The sequence below is a fragment of the Anabrus simplex genome, chromosome 7, assembly GCF_040414725.1.
Source record: "Anabrus simplex isolate iqAnaSimp1 chromosome 7, ASM4041472v1, whole genome shotgun sequence".
Lineage (NCBI taxonomy): Eukaryota > Metazoa > Arthropoda > Insecta > Orthoptera > Tettigoniidae > Anabrus > Anabrus simplex.
Window position 1 is genome coordinate 188,374,295 of NC_090271.1, and position 24,105 is coordinate 188,398,399.

The 24,105-nt window shown below is 40.5% G+C and overlaps 1 protein-coding gene across 1 annotated transcript in view; it reads left to right on the plus strand.

Annotated features, from left to right (window-relative positions):
- LOC136877774 (adenylate cyclase type 3-like) overlaps window positions 1-24,105 on the plus strand; it is a 1,080,140-nt gene that overhangs the window by 431,115 nt on the left and 624,920 nt on the right. Inside the window, exon 2 of the mRNA XM_067151981.2 lies at window positions 9,723-9,872. Within this exon, the coding sequence (XP_067008082.2) occupies window positions 9,723-9,872 (150 nt within the window). The remainder of the gene's footprint in view (window positions 1-9,722; window positions 9,873-24,105) is intronic.

The following is a 24,105-nucleotide window of genomic DNA, read 5'->3' on the forward strand; positions in this document are numbered from 1 at the left end:
TGTGACTGCGAGTTTTTGGGAACGGCTGAACCGATTAACATCGTAAAGCATTCTGTCGAATGCTCCTGACCTGTAGATTTGCAAAGTGTCTTTACAAGCACAAGCAGTTCTTGCTGTATATTTTTAAATTATTAAAGAAAACTGTAGAATTATGATTCCCCAAAGCGCTCGCCAGTACTTCAACACCGTCTGAACCGCGAGAGCGCTAAGGCATGTGACACGATAGAGGAAGTGGGAAGGGGGTAAGCACGCATGCGCATTCAGACGTATTCCTGGTCGGCTGGATTTCGAGCCATAGTTATGATCCTTAGAAATCTGAACGTTTCCCAACGGCCCCTAAACGGAACCAGATTAGGGTAGTATAAGGGTAATGGAAGTATTTACGAAAATTGTATAGATTTGAAAACAATAAGTGGACTTAAAACTGGACAGAGAGATCTAATCCATCGAACTGACTTGACAAAATCCAATAAAACACTTCGATTTTCTATCAATAGGCATCAATTTCGAATTTGCTTGGCTTTTTGTATCAGGATCAATACATCTCAAGGGACGTGGAGGTCTCTATTTACCTCAGCCAGTTTTCAGCAATTGCCACTTAAATGCTGCAACGTCAAAAGACCGATATTTTAAACTTGCAATGGTGCCAAAAGGTAATTGTACAAGCACCGAGAAAGAGGCTATGCGATGTGGGTAACGTAGCTATCAGCTTACATTCGTGAGATAGTGAGTTTGAACTGCACTGTCGGCAGCCCTGAAAATGGTTTCCCGTTGTTTTCCATTTTCACATCAGGCAAATGCTGGAGCTGCACCTTAATTAAGGCCACGGTTGCTTCCTTCCCACTTGTAGACATATCCGATATCATCGTCGCCACATGACCTACCTGTGCCAGTGCGAAGTAAAGAAAATGTAAAGTACAAGGAATGTCGTATATAAGGATATCCTTCAATAAATATTTACCCCACTAACAATCATGTCTTGACGGGTTTCAGCTAGTATTATAATTATAGCTTATGATATCCATATCTGTACGTTTACAGTCCTCACTCAAGTATTATATTCATTCTGTTCTATGTGGAGTTAACTCTCTGCACCTGAGTACACTGTTAAAATAAAAAAAATGAAAGCGAAGTGAATTAGGGTTTTAGTATATGATGGTAGTAAACAAGGAAAGAAAATGGTCCCATTTATACACCCAGGTGTTCTTCCATTAAATATCCTTAAAGCAGGCTTTCGTCTAAGTGGAACGGTAATTTATTTTTGCATTTCGTTCTGTTCTTTTCTTTTCTCTTCTCTCTTTACACGCTTCCCTTTTGCCTTATTCGACCGTTGAGTTCTTCTGCGTTGATTATCAACAGCACATTTGCGCTCATCACGGCGGCTGCCTATCAACGAACGGAAAGCGTATTTCGATTGTCTTCTTTGTTCTCCGCAAATCGAGGTGTGATTTCCACTCCACAAGCGAAGCGTGCTGCTATCGGTCGGAATGACTGTGTGTGTGTGTGTGTGTGTGTGTGTGTGTTTGTGGGACATTAATGACCACGCCACAGACATTGTCTGGATTTTGTACACATACATTAATAAATTGGTTTAAAACTAGGAGCTTTAAACTTATCTGCGGATTAGTTTCCATGGAGAGAAGTTAATAACTCCGGCCGCCATTTGTTCAATAGATAATATTCATCTGAATTCCTGAGAGTGAAGGGAAACGTGATGTAAACTATATATTAAAGAGTTTACTAAAAACAGCTTTGGCAAATTCGTCCATCCATTCTACTGGACCGTTTTGCTTCATATTCTCTCCAGGATTACCTGCCAGTGAATCATGAGATATTCATAGATTTCTAAGTTAAGCCAACTTTGAGTAATCATAAAATAAAACCATTAAATGATTACTCCAGTAATTGCAGACTAAGGCTTACCCTAACCCGTAACGTATTACTTACTTAGCTGGTAGCTAAGCGAACAACACTTTCATTAATATTCTGTTACATGTGATTTTGATCATTAGTAATGTCATTGCATGCAGCCATGTTTGATTACAAACTGTCAAGTCAGAGAGTACACATTTCATCTGATCACGGACAAATATTATTCCCTGCTAGATATTCTTTGATTCTCCGAACTTTCCAAGGTTCCAAATATATTCAGCAGATGGCAGAGCGTTGATAAGAACTTCTATGCTGCTAAGGGAAAAAAGTCTAAGTACAAACGGACCCCATCATGACATACTGCTTAGACATTATCTGGGAACATCGATCGAAGGATAACCTAGATACGATAGAAAGAGTGCAGACCATGTATGTTAAAAAGTTCTCTGCCCGGCAAAAGAACGCTCCTTTGAGATTAACCTATAAGCTCACAAGAAAACCGTTCTATACAGAAGAACTGCGATTAAAAATATCATCGCCTTCTACGACACAATACCAAGCTTTACATCAAGAGCTGCAGGTTTAAAAAAACGAATATATGGACAGATTTTTACCAAACAGACGACACGATGACATCTGAATGGATGAATTCAGACTACGAACTGTGGCGTACCACAAAGGCGTTTCTTATTAAATGTTCATAAAACCATTGAAAATGTCAGGCAAAACCATGTGACTACGACAGGCATATCAAGACGAGTTATCTGACCTATTTATAAGGAATCCTGCGGAGCGGCACGCATCCTCTGGCAACTCTTAAATTTAGGCCAGCTTCAACTGTAATCAAAATTGATCTAAACACTTTAAAAGTGAAATGTTATTTACAAAGATACACATAAAATGCATACTAAAAGCACAAGTCGATGTTACAATAAAATTAGAGTCCACTTTTTTATGCACGTTGCTTTGCTGGTTCGTGAGTTATGGAATGTTCTAGTAAATTTTTCATAGCAAATCGAGAAACACGATGGTCATCTAAGACATCTCACTTGAGAATAGCAACATTGAGCGCAGGAAGACATGACATTTACTAAATATTAAGAAGATTTTTTGAAACCTGCCCATTTTAACAACATGCCATCAAGTTCCGAATTGACATTATAATATAGCACAGTTCCACAGCAAAGTAGTCAAGGTTACGAAAGGTCCAATAATTCCAGTCATGTACGACCGGCATTCACCATAACAACTTGCCAGAAATTTAGTAGAGTAACGTCTTTACATCGTAATGAAAAATTTCCTAGAACAATCTCTAACTCACAAACCAGCACAGCAGTACGGCCCCACGGTGTCGGAGGCAACGTGTCCGCCCGTCACCTGGCGGATCCGGGTTCGATTCCCGACCGGGTCAGGTGCTTTTAATCGTAAATTATTAACATCACTGGCCTGGACACTTGGTGTTCGTGACGTCCTTAATGTTCCTTTCCTCACATTTAACACTTTACACTTCCGCAATTTCCAAATACACGCAGGTTCATAACATATGGTGCAAAGTAGGGACAAAAGATCTTTCTAGGTCGACGCCCCGATTAAATAACCTTTAAAAAACCAGCAAAGCAACGTGTATAAAGAAGTGGACACTCATTTTATTGGAACATCAACGGGTGATTTTAATACGTATTTTTATGTTATCTGTGTAAATGGCATTTCACTTTTTAAAGTGTTTAGATCAATTTTGATTATAGATGAAGGTGGCGAAAATTTAAAGTCGAAACATGTCCGAATGTTTTAATAGTTTGGCCTCCGTTCTCATTGCTGTTCATGGTAACATGATCCATAGCATCAGAAGGTAGTTTCACAAGGGTTACTTTACGTATTGGATTCGGACTTCTTGTCCAGGATAAAGACAATAATTCCTAACTGATTGAGCTGCTAAGGTTGGCTGTTAGATTAGGTTTCATATACGATATAATCACGTTGAAACCTTGAATAACGTGAATAATATATTGAATATTGTGTAAAAGTTGTTTACTTTCTGGCATTTCGCTTCAAATATTATTACTTTTTTGTTTTTGGTGTAATGTCGCACTAACACATCGAATGTGTTCGGTGACGCAAGAAATGGAAACGGCTAAGATTGAAAAGATAGATGCCGTAGCTTTAATGAAGGTAGAGATCGAGAATTTATTTGGTGTGAAAATTGGGAACCACGGAAACCATCTTCAGCGCTGCCAACAGCGGGATTTGCATCCACCTTCTCCCGCCGGCTTATACGGGTGGCACGGTTCCACTTGTGGTGTGACCAAACCATACTTCACTGCGACTTACCAGTAAAATCGTGTCTGCCAGTTCACAATTACGTGCCTCTAAACTGCGAGGTCATCTCGCTCTGTTCAAACCATCAGTGTTAAGGAAGTAGCGACCATTGCGCTTTTTATTTTTATTTATGGATGACAGATAGACCAAGGTTGTTCTCGAATGGAGCCCAAGAGATAAACTGAGACCGCGAGAAAGGCCATCGGATCGCTGGGACAAAGACATCCGCAAAATCACCGGAGTTAATTCGCAAAACATCGCTCAAGATCGCTGGAAGTGGAGGCAACTCCAGAATACTTACAAGTGTCAGACTTCAAGAGGCCACATCAGTTATTGATAGAACTGGCTGATTGTGATTGTGATTGTGATGATGTAATTTACATATCAACTCATTTCATTTCAACGCCCTTCCTGTTTGGCTCCATGGTTAAATGGTCAGCGTCTTGATCTTTTGTCCGTCGGGCTCTGGGTTCGATTTCCAGCCTGGTCAATGGATTTTAATTATAAATTACACCACATAGAACCATATCCTCCACCACAAATGATAATGCCATTTGCTTTAAGACACACTACCTACTTTTACAGTTTTCTGAGGCGCCGAGGTGCCGGAATTCAGTCCCGAAGGTGTTCTTTTACGTGCTAGTAAATCTGCCGACACGGGGCTGACGTCCTTGAGCGCCTTCAAATACCACCGGACTGAGCCAGGATTGAACCTGCGAAGTTGGGGTCAGAAGGCCAGCGCCTCAACCGGCTGAGCCACTCAGCCCGGCTCCTCCACCAAAACGACACGTAGTTCACCATATTCAACAAGTGCAGCCTACTATCGATGAAGAGGGCTGTACCAAGCTAGTAATAAACTTAACAAATTATTATTATCATCAGCGTCCTCTTGATACAAATTATATGTATCGTCTAGAGTAGATTCAACTTTCTGTTTTAAATTCAGTGATAAGATAACGTGGAGAATGAAGTAATGGTACTTTTATTTGCTTAAATAATCATCAACATTGTCAGAATGTAAGCATGAACAGCAAAAAATCTTGTTAAGATCAAATTTTAGATTTTATCCAAGGAGTGAGTTAAGTTTTCTCTTATAAATTGCTTAACGGTTTTTAATTTTTTCACTCCCTTTCATATTCCACAGCAATATTGAACAATTTAAATATAAATGTGATTTTAATAACCATGGGAAGTCTACAATATATAGGTAAGGCACATCCTGTTTTCACTCAGCCAGGATATCCCTAGGTTCGCAACTACACGACAGGACACATCTGGGCATGTCACTAAATGGATATTCTAGTGCGCTGTAGCATGGCCGGTGTTATTTATCTGCAGCTTTCGGCGATGTGTTGTCGAAGGCGCTCGTGAATTTCTGGCTCCTAGGTGTTAACTATTTGTTTCAAACGCCCCTATAGGAAGAAGTCTAATGGCGTTACATTCGGAGAATTGGCGATCCAAGAGACAAGTTCACTTCGTACACATTTTCCTGATTGTGTCTCTTTCATATGGTTGTTGTTTAAGTTATCAGTCCATAGACTGGTTTTTTATGCAGCCCTCCATGCCACCCTATCCTCTGCTAACCTTTCCATTGTTACGTAACTGTTGCATCCTACATCTGCTGTAATCTGCTTGTCATATTCACACCTTGGTCTATCCTCGTTCTTACCAACCAACTGCATAAGTCCTAGGTGTCTACAGATGTGTTCTATCATTCTGTGTCTTTCGGTCAAATTTAGCCAAATCGATCTCTTCTCACCAATTTAATTCGGTATCTCTTCATTCGTGATTCGATATATCCATCTCACCTTCAGCATTATTCTGTAACAACACATTTCAAAATATTCTATTCTCTATCTTTCTGAACTAGTTATCTTCCATGTTTCATTTTCATATATTGCCACGCTCCAGACGAAATTCCTCAAATACATCTTTAAAATTCTTATATCAATGTTTGAAGTGAGTACATTTTTCTTCTTAAGAAAGGTCTTCTTTGCTTGTGCTAGTCTACATTTTATCTCCTCATTACTTTTGCCATCGTTAGTTATTTTACTACCCAGGTAAAAATATTCATCTACGTACTTCCTTTGAGACTTCATTTCTTAACCTAATATTTCCTGCATCACCTGACCTTTTTCGACTGCACTCCATTACTGTTGTTTTGGACATTTATTTTCATCTCGTACTCCTTACGCAAGACTCTGTCCATACCATTCAGCAATTTCAGATGGTTACGGACGGCTAACGTCCAATGTGGTGGAGCTCCATTCTGTTGAAACCATATCGTTAAACGTTCACGAAGTCACATCGTCTAGCAGGAGTTGGAGTTTAGGTCCGTACTCCTGTTAAATGGCCCTCAAAGAAGTACGGTCTAATAAGGTGATCACCCAAGTTTTCACACCATACATTCTTTATTGCAGATGATAGGCTTCCTGTCACAACCAGCGGGGATTGTCGGCACTCCTGCAGGGCATGTTGTGACGTTTGACGGTATCTTTTTTTGTGGAATCGTGATTCGTTCGAGAACAGCTTTACAACAGGATCATTGCATCAGTTTTCAGATTTCTTAATAGCCGCCGACAGAAATTCATTCGAGCTTCTAAATCCCTCTCCCCGCCCCCCGCGGAGCTCCTGGATTAGATGTAAATAGTAGGGGTGATATTTAACTTATGTGCATGCAGTAATCATACCGAGCGAGTTGGTCGTGCGGTTAGGGGTGCGCATCTGTGAGCTTGCATTCGGGAGATAGCGGGTACGAACCCCACTGTGGTTTCCAATTTTCACACCAGGCAAACTTCCCAGTCATAGGCCTTTCCTATCCCATCGTCGCCATAAGACCTATATGTGTCGCTACGCCGTAAAGGCAATTGTAATTGCCGTATTCCTAGTACGAAAGTCTGGTTGATATTCACCTCTTGAGAAGTTGTCCGTGCACTCGTGTGACGGTTATTGCGAACTGTGTCCAGAACAGCCTCATCATTCTCAACAGACGTTGCGGTCTTCTCTCGGACAGGTGATATCGTCTGAATTACACACGTTAATCGTAAATGTCTTTCAACGCTGTGGAAAGTCTTTGTTCATGTCGCCTGTTTGCATACTTTTCCTGAAACAGACCTGCAACGAATTCTTTCCTACTTTCCCGTAGATAGAAGCATTTAAATAATGTATTCGTTCGTGGGATACTTGGCGAGTGACTGAAGAGACTTGATTCTTTTTTTTTTTTTTTTTTTTTTTTGCTAGTTGCTTTACCCTGCACCGACAGAGATAGGTCTTATGGCGACGATGGGACAGGGAAGGTCTTGGAGTGGAGAGGAAGCGGCCGTGGCCTTAAATGAGGTACAGCACCAGCATTTGCCTGGTGTGAAAATGGGAAACCGCGGAAAACCATTTTCAGGGCTGCCGACAGTGGGGTTCGAACCTACTATCTCCCGAATACTGGATACTGGCCGCACTAAAGCGACTGCAGCTATCGAGATCGGTAGACTTGATTCTAACAGTACCTATAGTAGTGAAGTGTGCGCTGAGCACAAAAACAATAATAGTGGCGTTTTACTGTCTGCGTGTGGCAGAAACTGGCCTTTGTTTAAGCACTGAAACTTCATACCGATGTAAAAAAGGTACGATGTAGGATCGGAACTTCAATGCTGCATTCCGTTTATTGGTAGGCTAGTGTTTGCCGGCGCCATGGTGTAGGGGTAGCGTGCCTGCCTCTTACCCGGAGGCCGTGGGTTCGATTCCCGGCCAGGTCAGGGATTTTCACCTGGACCTGAGGGCTGATTCGAGTCCACTCAGCCTACGTGATTAGAATTGAGGAGCTATCTGACGGTGAGATGGCGGCCCCGGTCTAGAAAGCCAAGAATAACGGCCGAGAGGATACGTCGTGCTGACCACACGACACCTCGTAATCTGCAGGCCTTCGGGCTGAGCAGTGGTCGCTTGGTAGGGCAAGGCCCTTCAAGGGCTGTAGTGCCATGGGGTTTGGTTTGGTTTAGTGTTTGATCACATACGATGCGCCACAGCTGTGAATGAGGCTTGTGTTAAGAAAGCCTTAGAGTACGTTACTCTTCTAGTTCGCTGTTTTGTACGTTTTCCACGTCACTGGATCGTAGTTTTAAGCATTAATTTCGCATTTTGGTATACCCAGTCACTTGGCAGGACATCTTACTAACACGGTAGACTAACGTAAAATAAACGCTTATTTTCATATGATTGGGACGATAATAATGTTTAGAATTATTTGCTGGATGTTCTTACAGTGCATTAGTACAAACGCTAGAAAATATTGACTTCATGATGATCTCACAGGTTTATTGGGCTGCAGAACCAAACATTGGTAGGGGTGGCTGACTCACATGGTATAAGAGAGATCTTCAAATCAGTACCGTGTCTATATGATGTAATTGTGGAACGAGCGGCCTCCACCACACAACCCAGCGTATTGCGCAGTTTTGTGAGGATGTGTATTCCACTTGTTAGCTGATCAAGAATGCATCATGTGGAGATTTAAGAGGTAGGTATACGGAGCTCGTCTCTGGGTGCTTTAGCCATGGCAATTTGGTAACGGTCCACCTCTGTGATGTAGTGTTTAGTGTGATTAGCTTCCACCCCCGGAGGCCCGGGTTCGATTCCCGGCTCTGCCACGAAATTTGGAAAGTAATACAATTGCTGGAACGGGGTCCACTCAGCCTCGGGAGGTCAAGTGAGTAGAGCGGGTTTCGATTCTCTCCTCAGCCATCCTAGAAGTGGTTTCCCGTGGTTTCTCACTTCTCCTCTAAGCAAATGCCGGGATGGTACCTAACTTAAAGCCACGGCCGCTTCCTCCCCTCCTCCTTGTCTAACCCTTCAGATCTTTACATCCCCACGCAAGGTCCCTGTTCAGCACAGCAGGCGAGGCCACCTGGGAGAAGTGCTGGTCCTCCTTCACAGTTATATCCCCCAAACAAATGCCTCACATTCCAGGACACTGTTCTTGAGTTGGTAGAGGTGGGATCTCTCGCTGAGTCCGAAGGAAAAACCAACCGTGGAGGGCAAACAAATCAAGAAAGAAAGAAAGAAAGAAAGAAAGAAACTTAGTAATGGGGACAATGACTCTTTACTTAAACTATTATTCACACATTTAACACAGAAACTGTAGAATACCAAATACACAACTGAAAGTTATTGGTATTGCAGTCCTATGGTTTATAAATTCTACATTCTACTTCGAGAGAAACACAATGCATCGTCAGCCGTACAGCTCGGCTTTCGTGGTTAGATCCGCTATCTCTTGAATCAAATGTTTCTCAATAGGTCTCACGAGGCTGAGTGATGCCAATTCCAATTTCAGTCCACAGTTCAAATCCTGGACCGGACAAGAATCGAACCTAGTTTCTCCAAGTAGGATGCAGGCACACGACCCCTATACCACGGGGCTGACTACTTCAGGGTGATGTTACTGGCAAGATGCCCATTGACATCAAATCTATTTTAAAATATGTTCTAGTATTGTTACTAAATCAGAACTGACACTGAAGTCTGATTTTGTTCTGTTCCAGATGGTAGCCAACGTCATCTTGTTGGTGACAGCGAACTTACTCGGACTCAAGTCCTTCTACTTGGCTGATCGACAGCAACGTCGAGCTTTCCTGGAGACACGTCAATCATTGGAGATGAAGCTTGTCATCGAAGAGCAGTCAGCTGAGCAGGTAGGTCTCGTTGATACAGTACAATTTGAGGCCGACGCATCGGGAATTTGCGGCCAAGCCATTACCATACCTTATTGAGGGAGTATGCATGAGTATGTAATTTGTCAATTCTCCACGTCCGAAAAAGGTCCAGAAAAATTAACTGAAGAAAACTCACACAGCGCAGGAAGGTTTCTGTCTAAGAGGAGATATTATTGAGGTGCAGTTTACTTACATCACGATGGACAGTGCGTCTCCGTAGCTTAACGGTTGGTGTTATTAGTTCCCGTCTTTGGGGACCCGGATTCGATTCCCCTACTGACAGAAACTTAAGAATGGAAGACTTTGCTCAAGCCTCTAGAGTGGCTATAGAGTGGCTGGACAATTTAAATATAAAACTTTGAATATTTCAGGTGCCCAGTTGATAGTTTTCCTTTTTAGATTGTTACAACCCAAATTGTAATTCTTACGGCCAGCTATATGTAACATATTCATGTTTTACCAACAGAAATCCTTGTGATAAGACTATAAATTGCAAAGGTTAAAAAATTCCATATGTATAGTTACAACTCAAGTGTAAGTTTAAAGGCAATTAAATGGTTCTAAGGAGTTAAGTATATTTTCCGTTTCTTTTCTGACGCTTCATGTACCATCAGTCACTTTTTTATTTTAGTTTTTTGCTGCTATTGCTGTGACAAGCTTCTACTTAAGAAATAATTTATATTTGTAAAGTTATGAAGTCTAACTTATTATGCATTCCCGTGTGACGCTCCCAGTTCTACGTGGGGCGCAGTACACGAAACAAACGCGAAAGGTGTGTTCTACGTTAATGAGGATTACAGTTAAGGTGGTGGTAGTGTAGATTATAGTAAACGTAGGCAACCAATCATTATTAACACTAATCAGAGGGAAAAGTGGAAGGGATCAGATACTTCGAAATATGAAAGTATCAGCCAAAGAAACACAAGTGCGACGAAGGGTGCGAAAATGGGAGACTCCCAAGGCCTCGTAACCTAATACCGTCGGGGGCGGAAATGGATAAGAGTTGGCCAAGGGAGGTCGGATAGGATAGATGAAAGTGAGGAGCCTGGCACAAGTAAGTGGAAACAATGACAGGACTCAGGTAAAGGAGCCGTTGTCGCCTACTCACCCCCCCAAGTTAAGACCCCGTGGGGCCCCTTTTTGTTGTCTTTTACGACAGGCAGGGGATACCGTGGGTGTTAGTGTACTGTCCTCAACCACCGGGGGATTTGCAGATAAGGCTTTTTTGGATGATGTTATATTCTATGGAGTAATAAATAATAATATAATAATAATGTTATTTGCTTTACGTCCCACTAACTACTTTTTAAGGTCTTCGGAGACGCCGAGGTGCCGGAATTTAGTCCCACAGGAGTTCTTTTACGTGCCAGTAAATCTACCGACACGGGGCTGTCGTATTTGAGCACCTTCAAATACCACCGGACTGAGCCAGGATCGAACCTGCCAAGTTGGGGTTAGAAGGCCAGCGCCTTAACCGTCTGAGCCACTCAGCCCGGCGAGTAATAAATAAAGTACAGGACTGTGAGCGGCGGCAAAAATACCTTGACACAGTTGTGAGATGGACAGTAGACAATGGTATGACGGTAAACGCGGTGAAAAGCCAGGTTATGAATTTCATAAAGAGGAAAAATCCTGTGTTTCTATCACTGTATTGATTGGGGTGAAAGTATCTCATGGGGATCACTGTAAGTACCTCGGTGTTAATATAAAGAACGATCTTCACTGGGGTAATCACATACATGGGATTGTAAATAATGATTGCAAGGCTCTTCGTTTTGTTATGGATTATTTAGGTCTTGTAGTAAGGATCTAAAAGCGAGGGAGTGTAAGTCACTGGTAAGACCCCAAGTAAGGAGACGAACAGCTCGACTAAGTGGAATGTTCCGAACTGTCAGTGGATAAGATGGTTTGGGATGACATCAGCAGACGAATAAACTTGGGAGGATTCTTTAAATGTAGGAAATATCATAATACAAAGAAGCAGTTGGAATTCAAGAGAACAAATTGTGGCAAACGATTGTTTATAGGAAGAGGATTTAGGGGTTGGAATAATTTACCAAGCGTTATATTTGATTAACTTCCAACTTCATTGAAATAATTGAAGAAAATACTTTAGGTGTTAGCGAATTTTACATTTGGGCGACAGCCCTAAATACAGATCAAAAGTGAATATTGGGACAGAAAGTCATTAACAGTTTATATACGTATATTCGTCCGCCTCTGTGGTGTAGTGGTTAGCGTGATTAGCTGCCACCCCCGGAGGCCCGGGTTCGATTCCCGGCTCTGCCACGAAATTTGAAAAGTGGTACGAGGGCTGGAACGGGGTACACTCAGCCTCGAGAGATCAACTGAGTATAGGTGGGTTCGATTCCCACCTCAGCCATCCTGGAAGTGGTTTTCCGTGGTTTCCTACTTCTCCTCCAGGCGAATGCCGGGATGGTACCTAACTTAAGTCCACGGCCGCTTCCTTCCCTCTTCCTTGCCTATCCCTTCCAATCTTCCCATCCCTCCACAAGGCTCCTGTTCAGCATAGCAGGTGAGGCCGCCTGGGCGAGGTACTGGTCATACTCCCCAGTTGTATCCCCCGACCAATAGTCTGAAGCTCCAGGACACTGCCCTTGAGGCGGTAGAGGTGGGATCCCTCGCTAAGTCCGAGAGAAAAACCGAACCTGGAGGGTAAACAGATGATGATGATGATACGTATATTCATGTTTTAGAAATGAGAACACCTTGGAAAACTAGAGATAGGGTATTCATATTCACAGAACGTGTTCATTATTATATTCTGCAGAAACGATTAGTATTTCAGTCTCCTAGGTTCAGCATGTGTCCTGTTGTCTAGTAGGCACTGAATTCTCCATGGGCACTGATAACTTGTTCCATGCGTGATGTCACTGACGCGTGTAAGGCGCGAATGGCGTTCCGGAGTATAGCCATCCATGATGCATTTACTTGGTTCCACAGTTCATCTTCGGTGGTTGGCATTGCGTCACAGCGCCGCACCCGTCGTTTCACCATATCCCACACATTTTCGATTTGCGACAAGTCCGGTGATCGGACGGGCCTTCTACTGCCTTCTGTGAACCATTCTGTACACACCCGATGCATTGCCGACACACTTCGTCCCACACGAGCAGTAATTGCCCGGATGGATGCATCGTGTTCTCTCACGCCAATAGCGTGCCCTCTTTCAAACTCACGCATTTGACAGTACGGTTCTCGGAGACGTCTGCGAGGCATCCTGCACGTCTGCTCAAGTCACACTGATCCCTTACATTCTGTTTAAAGCGATAACAAGAGCAGCAGCCTCATTTTACGTGTCGGTGGTGGTGCGCCGATATATCGATATGGACCTTGAACCTGAAGGCAGACATGGTTAAAACGCCAATCATTTCTTCAGAACATACTAATGCACATGTCCTGTGAATATGTTCCTATTTATACTATTTCAAGGTGCCTGGTTTAATGAACACGAGTGTGTATGCAGATAAAGCAATATTGGAAATACAATTTAAAAAATAATACTCAGATTAGTTATGTCTGATTTTTGAAGTCCTTGCCGTTTGTTACTACTTGAATAGCGGTGGTCAGTGAAGTTTTCCTTCTCGGGACAGTTCAATACAGGGAATGGATGAGTTCACAACGTTATTACCAGTATCCAAGTTCATTGGCTGTACTTTAATTAATGTCATGGTACTGCGCCCCCTCGCTGCTGCAATTTCCTACGATGAACGCGGTATGTGGTTGTGTTAGACAGCCCCATGTTATTCTTCTCGCATGTCCACGGCAGGGTTGGACACGATGAGCACCGAGGAATAAATAACCGGAAAATACAACACATACACAGGCAGAAAGAAAACGAAAAATAAAATTTAAAAAATAAAAATTAGTTGAAGCTCATATCAACCAGAGGTAATGGGGCGATAAATAAATACTTACCTATCATATTCGCATGGAACGGGTCGAAAATTACCAGAGACAAAGTCACGAACTGAACTCGAGCCTATTAAATTGAAAGCGTAAAATATTTAAAAGGCTACTCCTCCTACTCCTACAATAAACGCTGAGTAGAAAACAGAGAGTTTATTAAATACATATTAGATAAAAATAATAAATGTCCACACGAAAATGAGGAACAAATAAAATAAAGAAAACTGGCCTTGGTGGAATCAACACATACTGTAATAACTTATTCATAGCATCGTGCATACCCATAATACGATCCAGCCAACAGGTTCAACCATTTATAAAATACAAATATTCATAACATAAGAAAAGAAATTATTACCTTAGAAACAAAATAAGTGAATTCCATAACGCACAACTCGGCCTAAAGCAATGTATAATTTGATATCCGTATCAACAGGACGAGTATTTACAGATCGGGACACACGTCCTTTAAATGAAATGCAACACACAACAACGGTTTCCAACGAACTCAAAAAATACGGAAAGATAAAATACGCCCGAACTAAAGATCAAAGGAAGGGAGGTACGCGCAATCATGGCGCCCGGGATCAGGGATTGGCAAGGGAACATACACACACCAAAAAGTGCAACTGCCCAAGACAATGCAAAGATAAGAACAAATGACACAACGAGGCAATAGTGTATTCGTCCTAAATATCTCACATTCGAACACACACGTAATAGGTTAAAAGGGCCCATGGAACAAGGAATGTATAACAGATAACAATGGTCAAAAGGACCGCAAAATGTAGAAGCAGGCTTCATAAATAACGTCTCACGCGGGTATGCGATGCTAAACCCACACAAGATCGGAGGCCCAAATCGCATCATCAGTATGTCTGTCATATACAACTCAAATGCCGGAACAGCACAAACCCCCCTTGTACAGGCCCTTCCGATACACAACCACATAGCAGGGGCATCCGAGAGCAATTTGGTACATGAGTAATAAGGTAGATACTTCCAAAACTTGAAACGCAGAATAAAATCGACGTAACACACATCCAAGGTGTAACAGAGCTATTCACGCAATACGGGCACTCAATAATAGTAAGACACAAATCAATATACCGAGTTGTGACACAAAGAAAAACATGGCTGATATAATTATTTTTTTCCTATTTGTTTTACGTCGCACAGACACAGATAGGTCTTATGCTGATGATGGGAGAGGAAAGGCCTAGGAATGGGAAGGTAGCGGCCGTGGCCTTAATTAAGGTACAGCCCCAGCATTTTCCTGATGTGAAATTGGGAAACCACGGAAAACCACTTCAGGGCTGCCGACAGTGTGGTTCGAACTAGGGATGGCAACGATATATCGGTTTTTATGAAATACCGATATCCTTTCGATTTATCGGTATACCGATACCGAAGTTTTGATTCAATTTATCGCATAATATATCGGTTTTTCCATAAATGTATCGTTTTTCTTTGAATTATTATTTTCATAATACATCCGCACTAGAGAACGCCGATAATTCTTCAAGAGATGGCGCTAGTGAAGGTGGAATTGCAACCTGGAAATATCCAATTTAATCAATGCCTTGCTCAGAGCCTCTGATAGGCTGGACTATAATTCGAATACAAACTGTGGAATATGTAACACCGTTGCCTACGTGATTAGGAATAAGACCTACTCATGGCAGTTTACACAGCGTAAAATACGTTCTAGTTCTAGCCCCTGTATATAAAGAAAAGGGTGATAGGGTGATAGACATAAAGCTGAAAATTACAGGCCAGTAAGTTTGACATGCATTGTATGTAAGCTTTGGGAAGGCATTCTTTCTGATTATATTAGACATGTTTGTGAAATTAATAACTGGTTCGATAGAAGGCAATTCGGTTTTAGGAAAGGTTATTCCACTGAAGCTCAACTTGTAGGATTCCAGCAAGATATAGCAGATATCTTGGATTCTGGAGGTCAAATGGACTGTATCGCGATTGACATGTCTAGAGCATTTGATAGGGTGGATCATGGGAAACTACTGGCAAAAATGAGTGCAATTGGACTAGACAAAAGAGTGACTGAATGGGTTGCTATATTTCTAGAAAATAGATCTCAGAGAGTTAGAGTAGGTGAAGCTTTGTCTGACCCTGTAATAGTTGAGAGGGGAGTTCCTCAGGGCAGTGTTATCGGACCTTTATGATTTCTTATATATAAAAATGATATGAGTAAAGGAGTGGAATCGGAGGTAAGGCTTTTTGCGGATGATGTTATTCTCTATAGAGTGATAAATAAGTTACAAGATTGTGAGCACCTGCAACGTGACCTCGAAAATGTGAGATGGACAGCAGGCAATGGTATGTTGATAAACGGGGCTAAAAGTCAGGTTGTGAGTTTCACAAATAGGAAAAGTCCTCTCAGTTTTAATTACTGCGTTGATGGGGTGAAAGTTCCTTTTGGGGATCATTGTAAGTATCTAGGTGTTAATATAAGGAAAGATCTTCACTGGGGTAATCACATAAATGGGATTGTAAATAAAGGGTACCGATCTCTATACATGGTTATGAGGGTGTTTAGGGTTTGTAGTAAGGATGTAAAGGAGAGTGCATATAAGTCTCTGGTAAGACCCCAACTAGAGTATGGTTCCAGTGTATGGGACCCTCACCAGGATTACCTGATTCAAGAACTGGAAAAAATCCAAAGAAAAGCAGCTCGATTTGTTCTGGGTGATTTCCGACAAAAGAGTAGCGTTACAAAAATGTTGCAATGTTTGGGTTGGGAAGAATTGAGAGAAAGAAGAAGAGCTGCTCGACTAAGTGTTATGTTCCGATCTGTCAGCGGAGAGATGGCATGGAATGACATTAGTAGACGAATAGGTTTGAATGGCGTTTATAAAAGTAGGAAAGATCACGATATGAAGATAAAGTTGGAATTCAAGAGGACAAACTGGGGGAAATATTCATTTATAGGAAGGGGAGTTAGGGATTGGAATAAATTACCAAGGGAGATGTTCAATAAATTTCCAATTTCTTTGAAATCATTTCGGAAAAGGCTAGGAAAGCAACAGATAGGGAATCTGCCACCTGGGCGACTGCCCTAAATGCAGATCAGTATTGATTGATTGATTGTTCCAGAGTCGCCGCTAGACTTCGTGTTAGCCCTCCATTGTTTAACAACACAGACGTATAAGTAAACTGTGGAGCAAAAAAGTAAGTTAGTGAGTTTTTAGATGAGATAAGCCGTAAAATTAATTATAAGAGGCGTTGATTTGTGTATTCAGCTTTGGGTAAGTATATGATTTATATTTAAACGTAAGATTAAGAAAATAGAAGCCCCCGTGACTCAGGTAGCAGCGCGCCAACCTCTCACTGCTGGGTTTCGTGGTTCAGGTCCCGGTCACTCCATGTGAGGGTTGTGCTGGACAAAGCGGAGGCAGGACAGGTTTTTCTTCGGGTCCTCCGGTTTCTCTGTCATCTTTCATTCCAGCAACACTCTCCACTACCCTTCCATTTCATCTGTCAGTCATTAATCATTGCCCCCAGATAAGTGCGGCAGGCCTCGGCAGCCGACACAGTTCCCTTTCTCGCCGCTAGATGGGGCATCATTCGGTCCATTCCTGACCCGGTCAAATGACTAAACAAGCTGAGGATTTACATTAAGAGAATGTTTTGTGCATATTGATAAATATGCAAGAGCCGAGAGAGAGTTTATTGTCAACATTATATTCACATGATGTTTATTGCGCGTGATAAACAATGGTTTATTGCTGTGTACCATTCTGCCAAAGTAAACTTCAGAAAGGTAGTGGCATTTCTTTCCACGAGCAAATGCAGAACTACGAGAAAAATAGGTCAAAATTATATCATGTCGGGGTGACGAGAAGAATAGCATGTGGCAACCTTCCTCGAAGTCTGTAGTATGTAGTGAACATTTTGAAAGCACATGCTTTAGCATTTCTACTAAAACTAGCCGCAATCAATGCCAACACTTTTTCCAGGGTATCCATCACATTTGCATGGCGAGACTAGGCTATGTACTACTACTAAAATGTTCTAATTCCTCACCTGAAGGAGGAGGCGGGCCTCTTAGACGGTGACTCCGTCTCTCACGCCGGGAGATTTGTCACGTTGAAGGAAATGCTCGGAGAATGTGAGGGGGTTGGTGGCCGTGGCATATACTAGGAATTGTTCCGGCATTCGCCTTAGTGGCTACTTGTGGACCGAGACCCACTCTGCATTAATCGACACAGGTTATGTGAATACTGCAGTGTTTTAAAATATACTATGGAGTATTTTCATTTTTATTAGGACGTGAACTTTCCGGTCGCAATTATACCACCTGATTCGTATGACCTCATTTTGAATTACTGGGTGATACATTTATATTTCTTCATTAAACGTCATAGAAATATCACTTTCCTACTCAAAACGCAATGTTTTATATTTGTAATGTGCTTTTATGTGCAAGGTATTCTGATAATGCCAATTGGAATCGTGCTGAGGAGTGGAGGAAAAACCTGGCATCCAGCGGCGCTATTTCAACTGCTGCTACTCTTCCAATTTGGTACTTGAACAGACCGTGCATACAGAGGCCTTTACTTATCTCGTAGGCAACGATAACACCTAGAGACGTTCCGATATACCGTACTAAAATATCGATGTCCTTTGATATCGACATACCGATATTATCCTACTATTAAAATAAAATATCGATATATCTCGGTATCAATTTTTTTCAAAATACAAGGATTTGAAATTATATTGAAGTTGTATAAAACGGGGACCACAGCAGTTCCAAGGAAAACAAGATAATTAAGAGAATCAAATATAATGACCAAAATATTTTGTGTAAAATGGTATCAGCAGTAAAGTACAAAACATCAAAACCTAATTCAACCATGAATTCTAACACCTTAAGTGTCTGAGTTAATGTTATTCCCCAGAAAAAGAAAGACCAATGCATTTTTATTCCCAGAATGCAATAATTAAGCCATAAATACTTGCATGGTAGATGCTGCATCATATTCTTAACTATTTTCGGCCATTCCTACTAATTTACGAGGTTTGTACGGACTTCATCAAGCAATACTGACACTATTTTTTCACTCTCTTTCACAGGTGTACTCGGTTCTTTCAAAAAGCTTATTATTCAGGATCTATGCCTCGACTGCTGGCGCCTATTGACATAAGTATATCTTGTGGCTGAGGGTCAATGAAAATTTGTGTTTCGGAAGTACAACCCTAGCGGCTGGTGCTCATCTGAAATTAGCAGCCGTTGATGGATATATTGTTTTCATCAAACCGCGAATTCCAATAGCAAGATAAACTCAACCAACCAGTCGCGTGCACAGGCAGAATACCAATATTGATATATATATATATATATATATATATATATATATATATATATATATATATATGCATTGAGGTCTGATGATGTTGTTGTTGGTCTTAGACTCCTGGGTAATCATTAACGATATATCGATATCGTTTGAATATACCGATATTATGTGCAATAAATATCGATTGTCGAAAATAAGTTTTCAATATATCGAAATATCAATATATCAGTATTTTTTTAAAAAATTGCCATCCCTAATTCGAACCCACTATCTCCCGGATGCAAACTCACAGCTGCGCCCTCCTAACCGCACGGCTAACTCGCCCGGTGCTGATATGAATAACGTTACATTGGAAACAATAGAAGGAACAAATACGGGCCACAAAATAAATAAATACCTACGGAGAACAATGAAGTAGTGGCCAATCACAATGCCACGTGGTGATGAAAACAAACACAAAAATAGAAGTTTGAAGCTACATTACCTTAATCAGGCCATTCATATGTGCAATAAAGAACGTTGGAAACCTCCGAGACTAATAACATTCACGTCTTAAAAGGATTGAAATAGCGCTTGTAAAAACGAGCATCGAGAAATATTGTGTCGCTCGCCATATTCCTTTACCAAGAGAAAACTTAGAAGAAGAGCCATGGAAAAGCTAGTTAGACAAGATCGGGAAAAAACGTCGAAAAATCTCAGGACGACAAAAGCGACATCTGTGATCCCCTTGTTCTAAGTTTGCGTGTACAACTGAAGTCGAAATCGGCCATCATAACCATGTCAATGAGAACACATAAGTAACAGAAAGCAAGCAGTCCGTCCGAAAAGCGAACCAGATTAAGATAGAGATGGCCACGATATGGTATACTACTTACTTTCTAGTTCACATCCTTTCCTATCCCATTGTCACCCTAAGATTTGTCCGTCTCGGACTCCGATAGAACGTAGAAAACAACATACTTCTTCTATAAAAATGTTATTTACTGTAAATATATCGCAGCAGAGTTGGCTGTAGTTAGCGTTATCTCCCACATGGTGTGCATCGTATATGACCGAAAGTTTACAACATAGTTATACCTTTTAAATGTGTAGTCTGATCGTACTTAAAGCGTGATGGAGATTTCGAAACACACATTCATTTAGTGTCTATGGGATATTCCAATGCATACAACTGAAGAAAACTACATATAGAAGAATATCGGTAGATCTTTACTACGTTTTGAATAATTTGTACAAAATAAGCATTTTGCAACTGAGGACTGATGAAAGTAAAACAATTTTTCCTATCACATTACATATCTCCAGAGATGGATCTGAGTTCTGTTAATTTGGTATGTCTACTCCTTAGTCCGTTTCCTGATACATGGTCGGGGATGAAGTGAGATTAAATTATGTGGCATATTGTTACGGTCAGATGCCTTCCTGACGTCAACCCCAGTTGAGGAGCTAATGAAGATGAAATGAATGATGATGAATGAAATTGGGGTAGGCAGGTGGAAGGCTTGGATCCATTGTTATAGCGAGTTAACACACGTAGCAACTCGACTCGGTTGTTAGTTTAGTACAATTTTGCGGAATATGCATGTAAATTAAAGCAGTAAAGCCATGGCTTCTATTCCCTGTCAGGAAGTCTAGACATTTATAACGAGACTTCAACTTCTAGACAGGATCATAATTCTGGAAGAAAGATAGCTATGCGTAAAACTAACCACTCTTTACTACTTGCTGCCGGGGTTTCGAATAGTGTCCGTTATTAAACAGGCCCCCATATCCAACGCGAAGACGATTTCGGTTTTAGTAATACTGTATTTATGTCAATGAAATATCATACAATTTGGTATTAAAGAATGATTCATAATCTGAATCCCATAATAATAATAATAATAATAATAATAATAATAATAATAATAATAATAATAATAATAATAATAATAATAATAATAATAATAATAATAATAATAATAATAATAATAATAATAATAATAATAATTACATATTTATTCACTAGACTCACACCAGAACAAAGAATAATAGGTTGAGATATTTATACTGCACTGAATGCCTCTGCTTACTTTTAATGGTTTCAAAAATATATCATGGCTTGGGCTATTATTATTATTATTATTATTATTATTATTATTATTATTATTATTATTATTATTATTATTATTATTATTATTATACTGAATATTAGCACACTCCTGATAGAAACTGATCGGCTGAGAATAAAAGCACAACCGAAAAAAAAAAGAACATACTATCATTGAGATTTCTTCATCTATCTATGTATATATAAAATAAGAGTTTTGTCTGTACATTGCTCAGAATTTGAAAATAATGGTATTTCTGTATCGGTCATGTCCATAGTAACAAGAAGATGCACTTTTTACTTTTCCGTAATTTCTGTCTGTCTATCTGTCTGTCTGTATGTATGTACACGCATCACAAGAAAACGGTTGAAGAGAATTTAAAGAAAATCGGTATGTGAAGTCGGGGAATGAGCCTCTATAATCTAGGCTATAAATCATTTTACTCACGCTGAGTGAAATGGTAGTTTAGGGGAAGACCTAAAATTGAATTCTCAACTATTTATGTTATTAGTGGTCGTATTTTAAAGAAAATGGGTATGCAAAGTTGGGGAATAAGTTGCTACAATATAAGCTATCAATAATTGTATTCACGCTGAGAAAAATGGTAGTTTAGGGGAAGGCCTAAAATTTAATTATCAAATATTGTTATTATTAGTATTCCTATCTTGATGAAAATCGGTATGCAAAGTCAGGAAATAAGTCGCTATATTCTAGGCCGTAAATTATTTTATTCACGCTGAGTAAAATGGTAGTTTAGGGGAAGGTCTAAAATGTAATTCTCAAATATTTCTTATTAGAGGTGTAATCGATGAATGCTACATAACTAAGGTTATATAGTATTAAATTTCCTATTATTCTTGTCTTATACATTGTTGCCGTACTGGCTATGATCTCAAAGATATTCATGCATTTGGATTTTTGTTACTAAGTCCATATCAGCGCCGAGTAACGAGAAAATGGGTAAACAGTATTTAATTAAAATCGGTATGTAAAATCGGAGAATAAGAAACTACAGTTTAAGGTATAAATTATTTTACAAATCACAGAGTCGAAAGAAAACTAAATGTGAAGGCCTACAATATAGAAAGCTCATAACATTGATCAACAATAACATTCCATTGACCATTCTTTGTCGTGATGTGCTTTGTGTCTTCTGTTGCCCTCATCTCCGGTAGATAGGATTACTGCTGCGTACAGAGTATTTTTTATTTGATTTACGTCGCAACGACATAGATAGGTTTTATGGCGACGATGCGATAGGAAAGGGCTAGGAGTGCCTTAGGCCTTAATTAAGGTACAGGCCCAGCATTTGACTGGTGTGAAAGTGGGAAACCACGGAATACCATCTTCAGCGCTGTCGACAATGGGGTTCGAATCCACTATCTCTCGGATGCAAGCTCACAGCTGCGCACCGAAAACCACACGGTCAACTCGCCCAGTCGTACAGAGTGTAACAGCCTGCCTGAATATTGGTAGGAAGTAGCTGGAGAGTTAGATAACTTTCTTCTTTAGCATGCCATTCCCCTGGTTTATAAATTTTTTGATACTACTGGTACGTAACACACTGGATCATCATAGCATTCGGGCTATTCAATCCCTACTCTGAGGCACTGATTGGAATGAACAGTGTGCATATTTAACGGAATAATGGCAGATGAGTGTTCATGGCAATCTGCAGCCTGGTCATCCCAGCTCTGGAACTTTGGACTATTAGATTGTCACCGCAATCTAACCGCAGTACTGTTCGTTAAAAGTGATAAAACGTGCGGCTTTCCATTTGATCGAGTATTTTATATGATATCATTGCTTTTAATAGCTGCATTCATACTTACGTTTTTGTAATGACCTATGTTGATTTCAGTTAGGAAAACCACAGTCAGTCTTTCTGGGAATCCCGTAGCGAAGCACGGGTACATCAGCTAGTTAGTTAATAAAGGGGGTTTGTCTACACTTTTCTAAAAATGAACATACTTCAGTGCTGTTACAACAAGTTTTAATTATAAAATTCACTTCAAATTTACGGAGACACTGCTTGTTACTTCATATCATAACAGAACTACGCACGCTTTTCTTGAAAAGGTCTGTAATGGACACATGCACATTAAAAAACTCAACAAATATGTTTATCGCCAAAGACCATAGCTCGGAACGGGGTACACAGATCTTCGACGGTGATTCCTCCGAGCAGGCCGAACTTAAGCGACTGCAGCTATCGATCTCGGTGGAGTCTACTCAGTTTCTGTATTAAGAAGTTTACTTGATCTATGTGGACTAAACATGGTTACATTTTGAGGAGTTCGGTTGTATTTTATCTTGTCTGGAGTTAACAAAACGTGAACTATGGTGTAGTTACTTTGTAACTCTTGCTAAGTATTACAGTGCTTTCATATCTTTGTTACAGGCTTCTCTTTTTCTTACTTCTTGTCAGTTACCGCCTGGAAAACTTTTGTCCTTTCTCCCACTTCTCATTTCTTTACATTTCTTTCTTCATCAGTATCCTTTGCTTAATAAATGCAGCTCGTGGCACAAGAAAAGTAAAGTTCTTACACAATGGATATTCTCTGTGTTTCAAGTTCCCATATACGTTGGAAAAGGAGGAGAAATACTCGCACGCCATTTGAAGCATTGTGGTGTACATTAAGTAACACTGATGTTTCCACAGTTTGGACAGAAGGATGTTATAAACAATTAATTATAATAATTCATACTACATTTATGATCACAAATGTCAAAGTTGTAATGTTCTTCTATTTTTAAAATGATTACCTTCAATGGTACTTTTACTTCTTAACATCCTTGGTCTGAAAATTTACCGCGGATCTCATTGTTTCGGCCCTTGTGATTATACGATGCAACACCTTTCTAGTA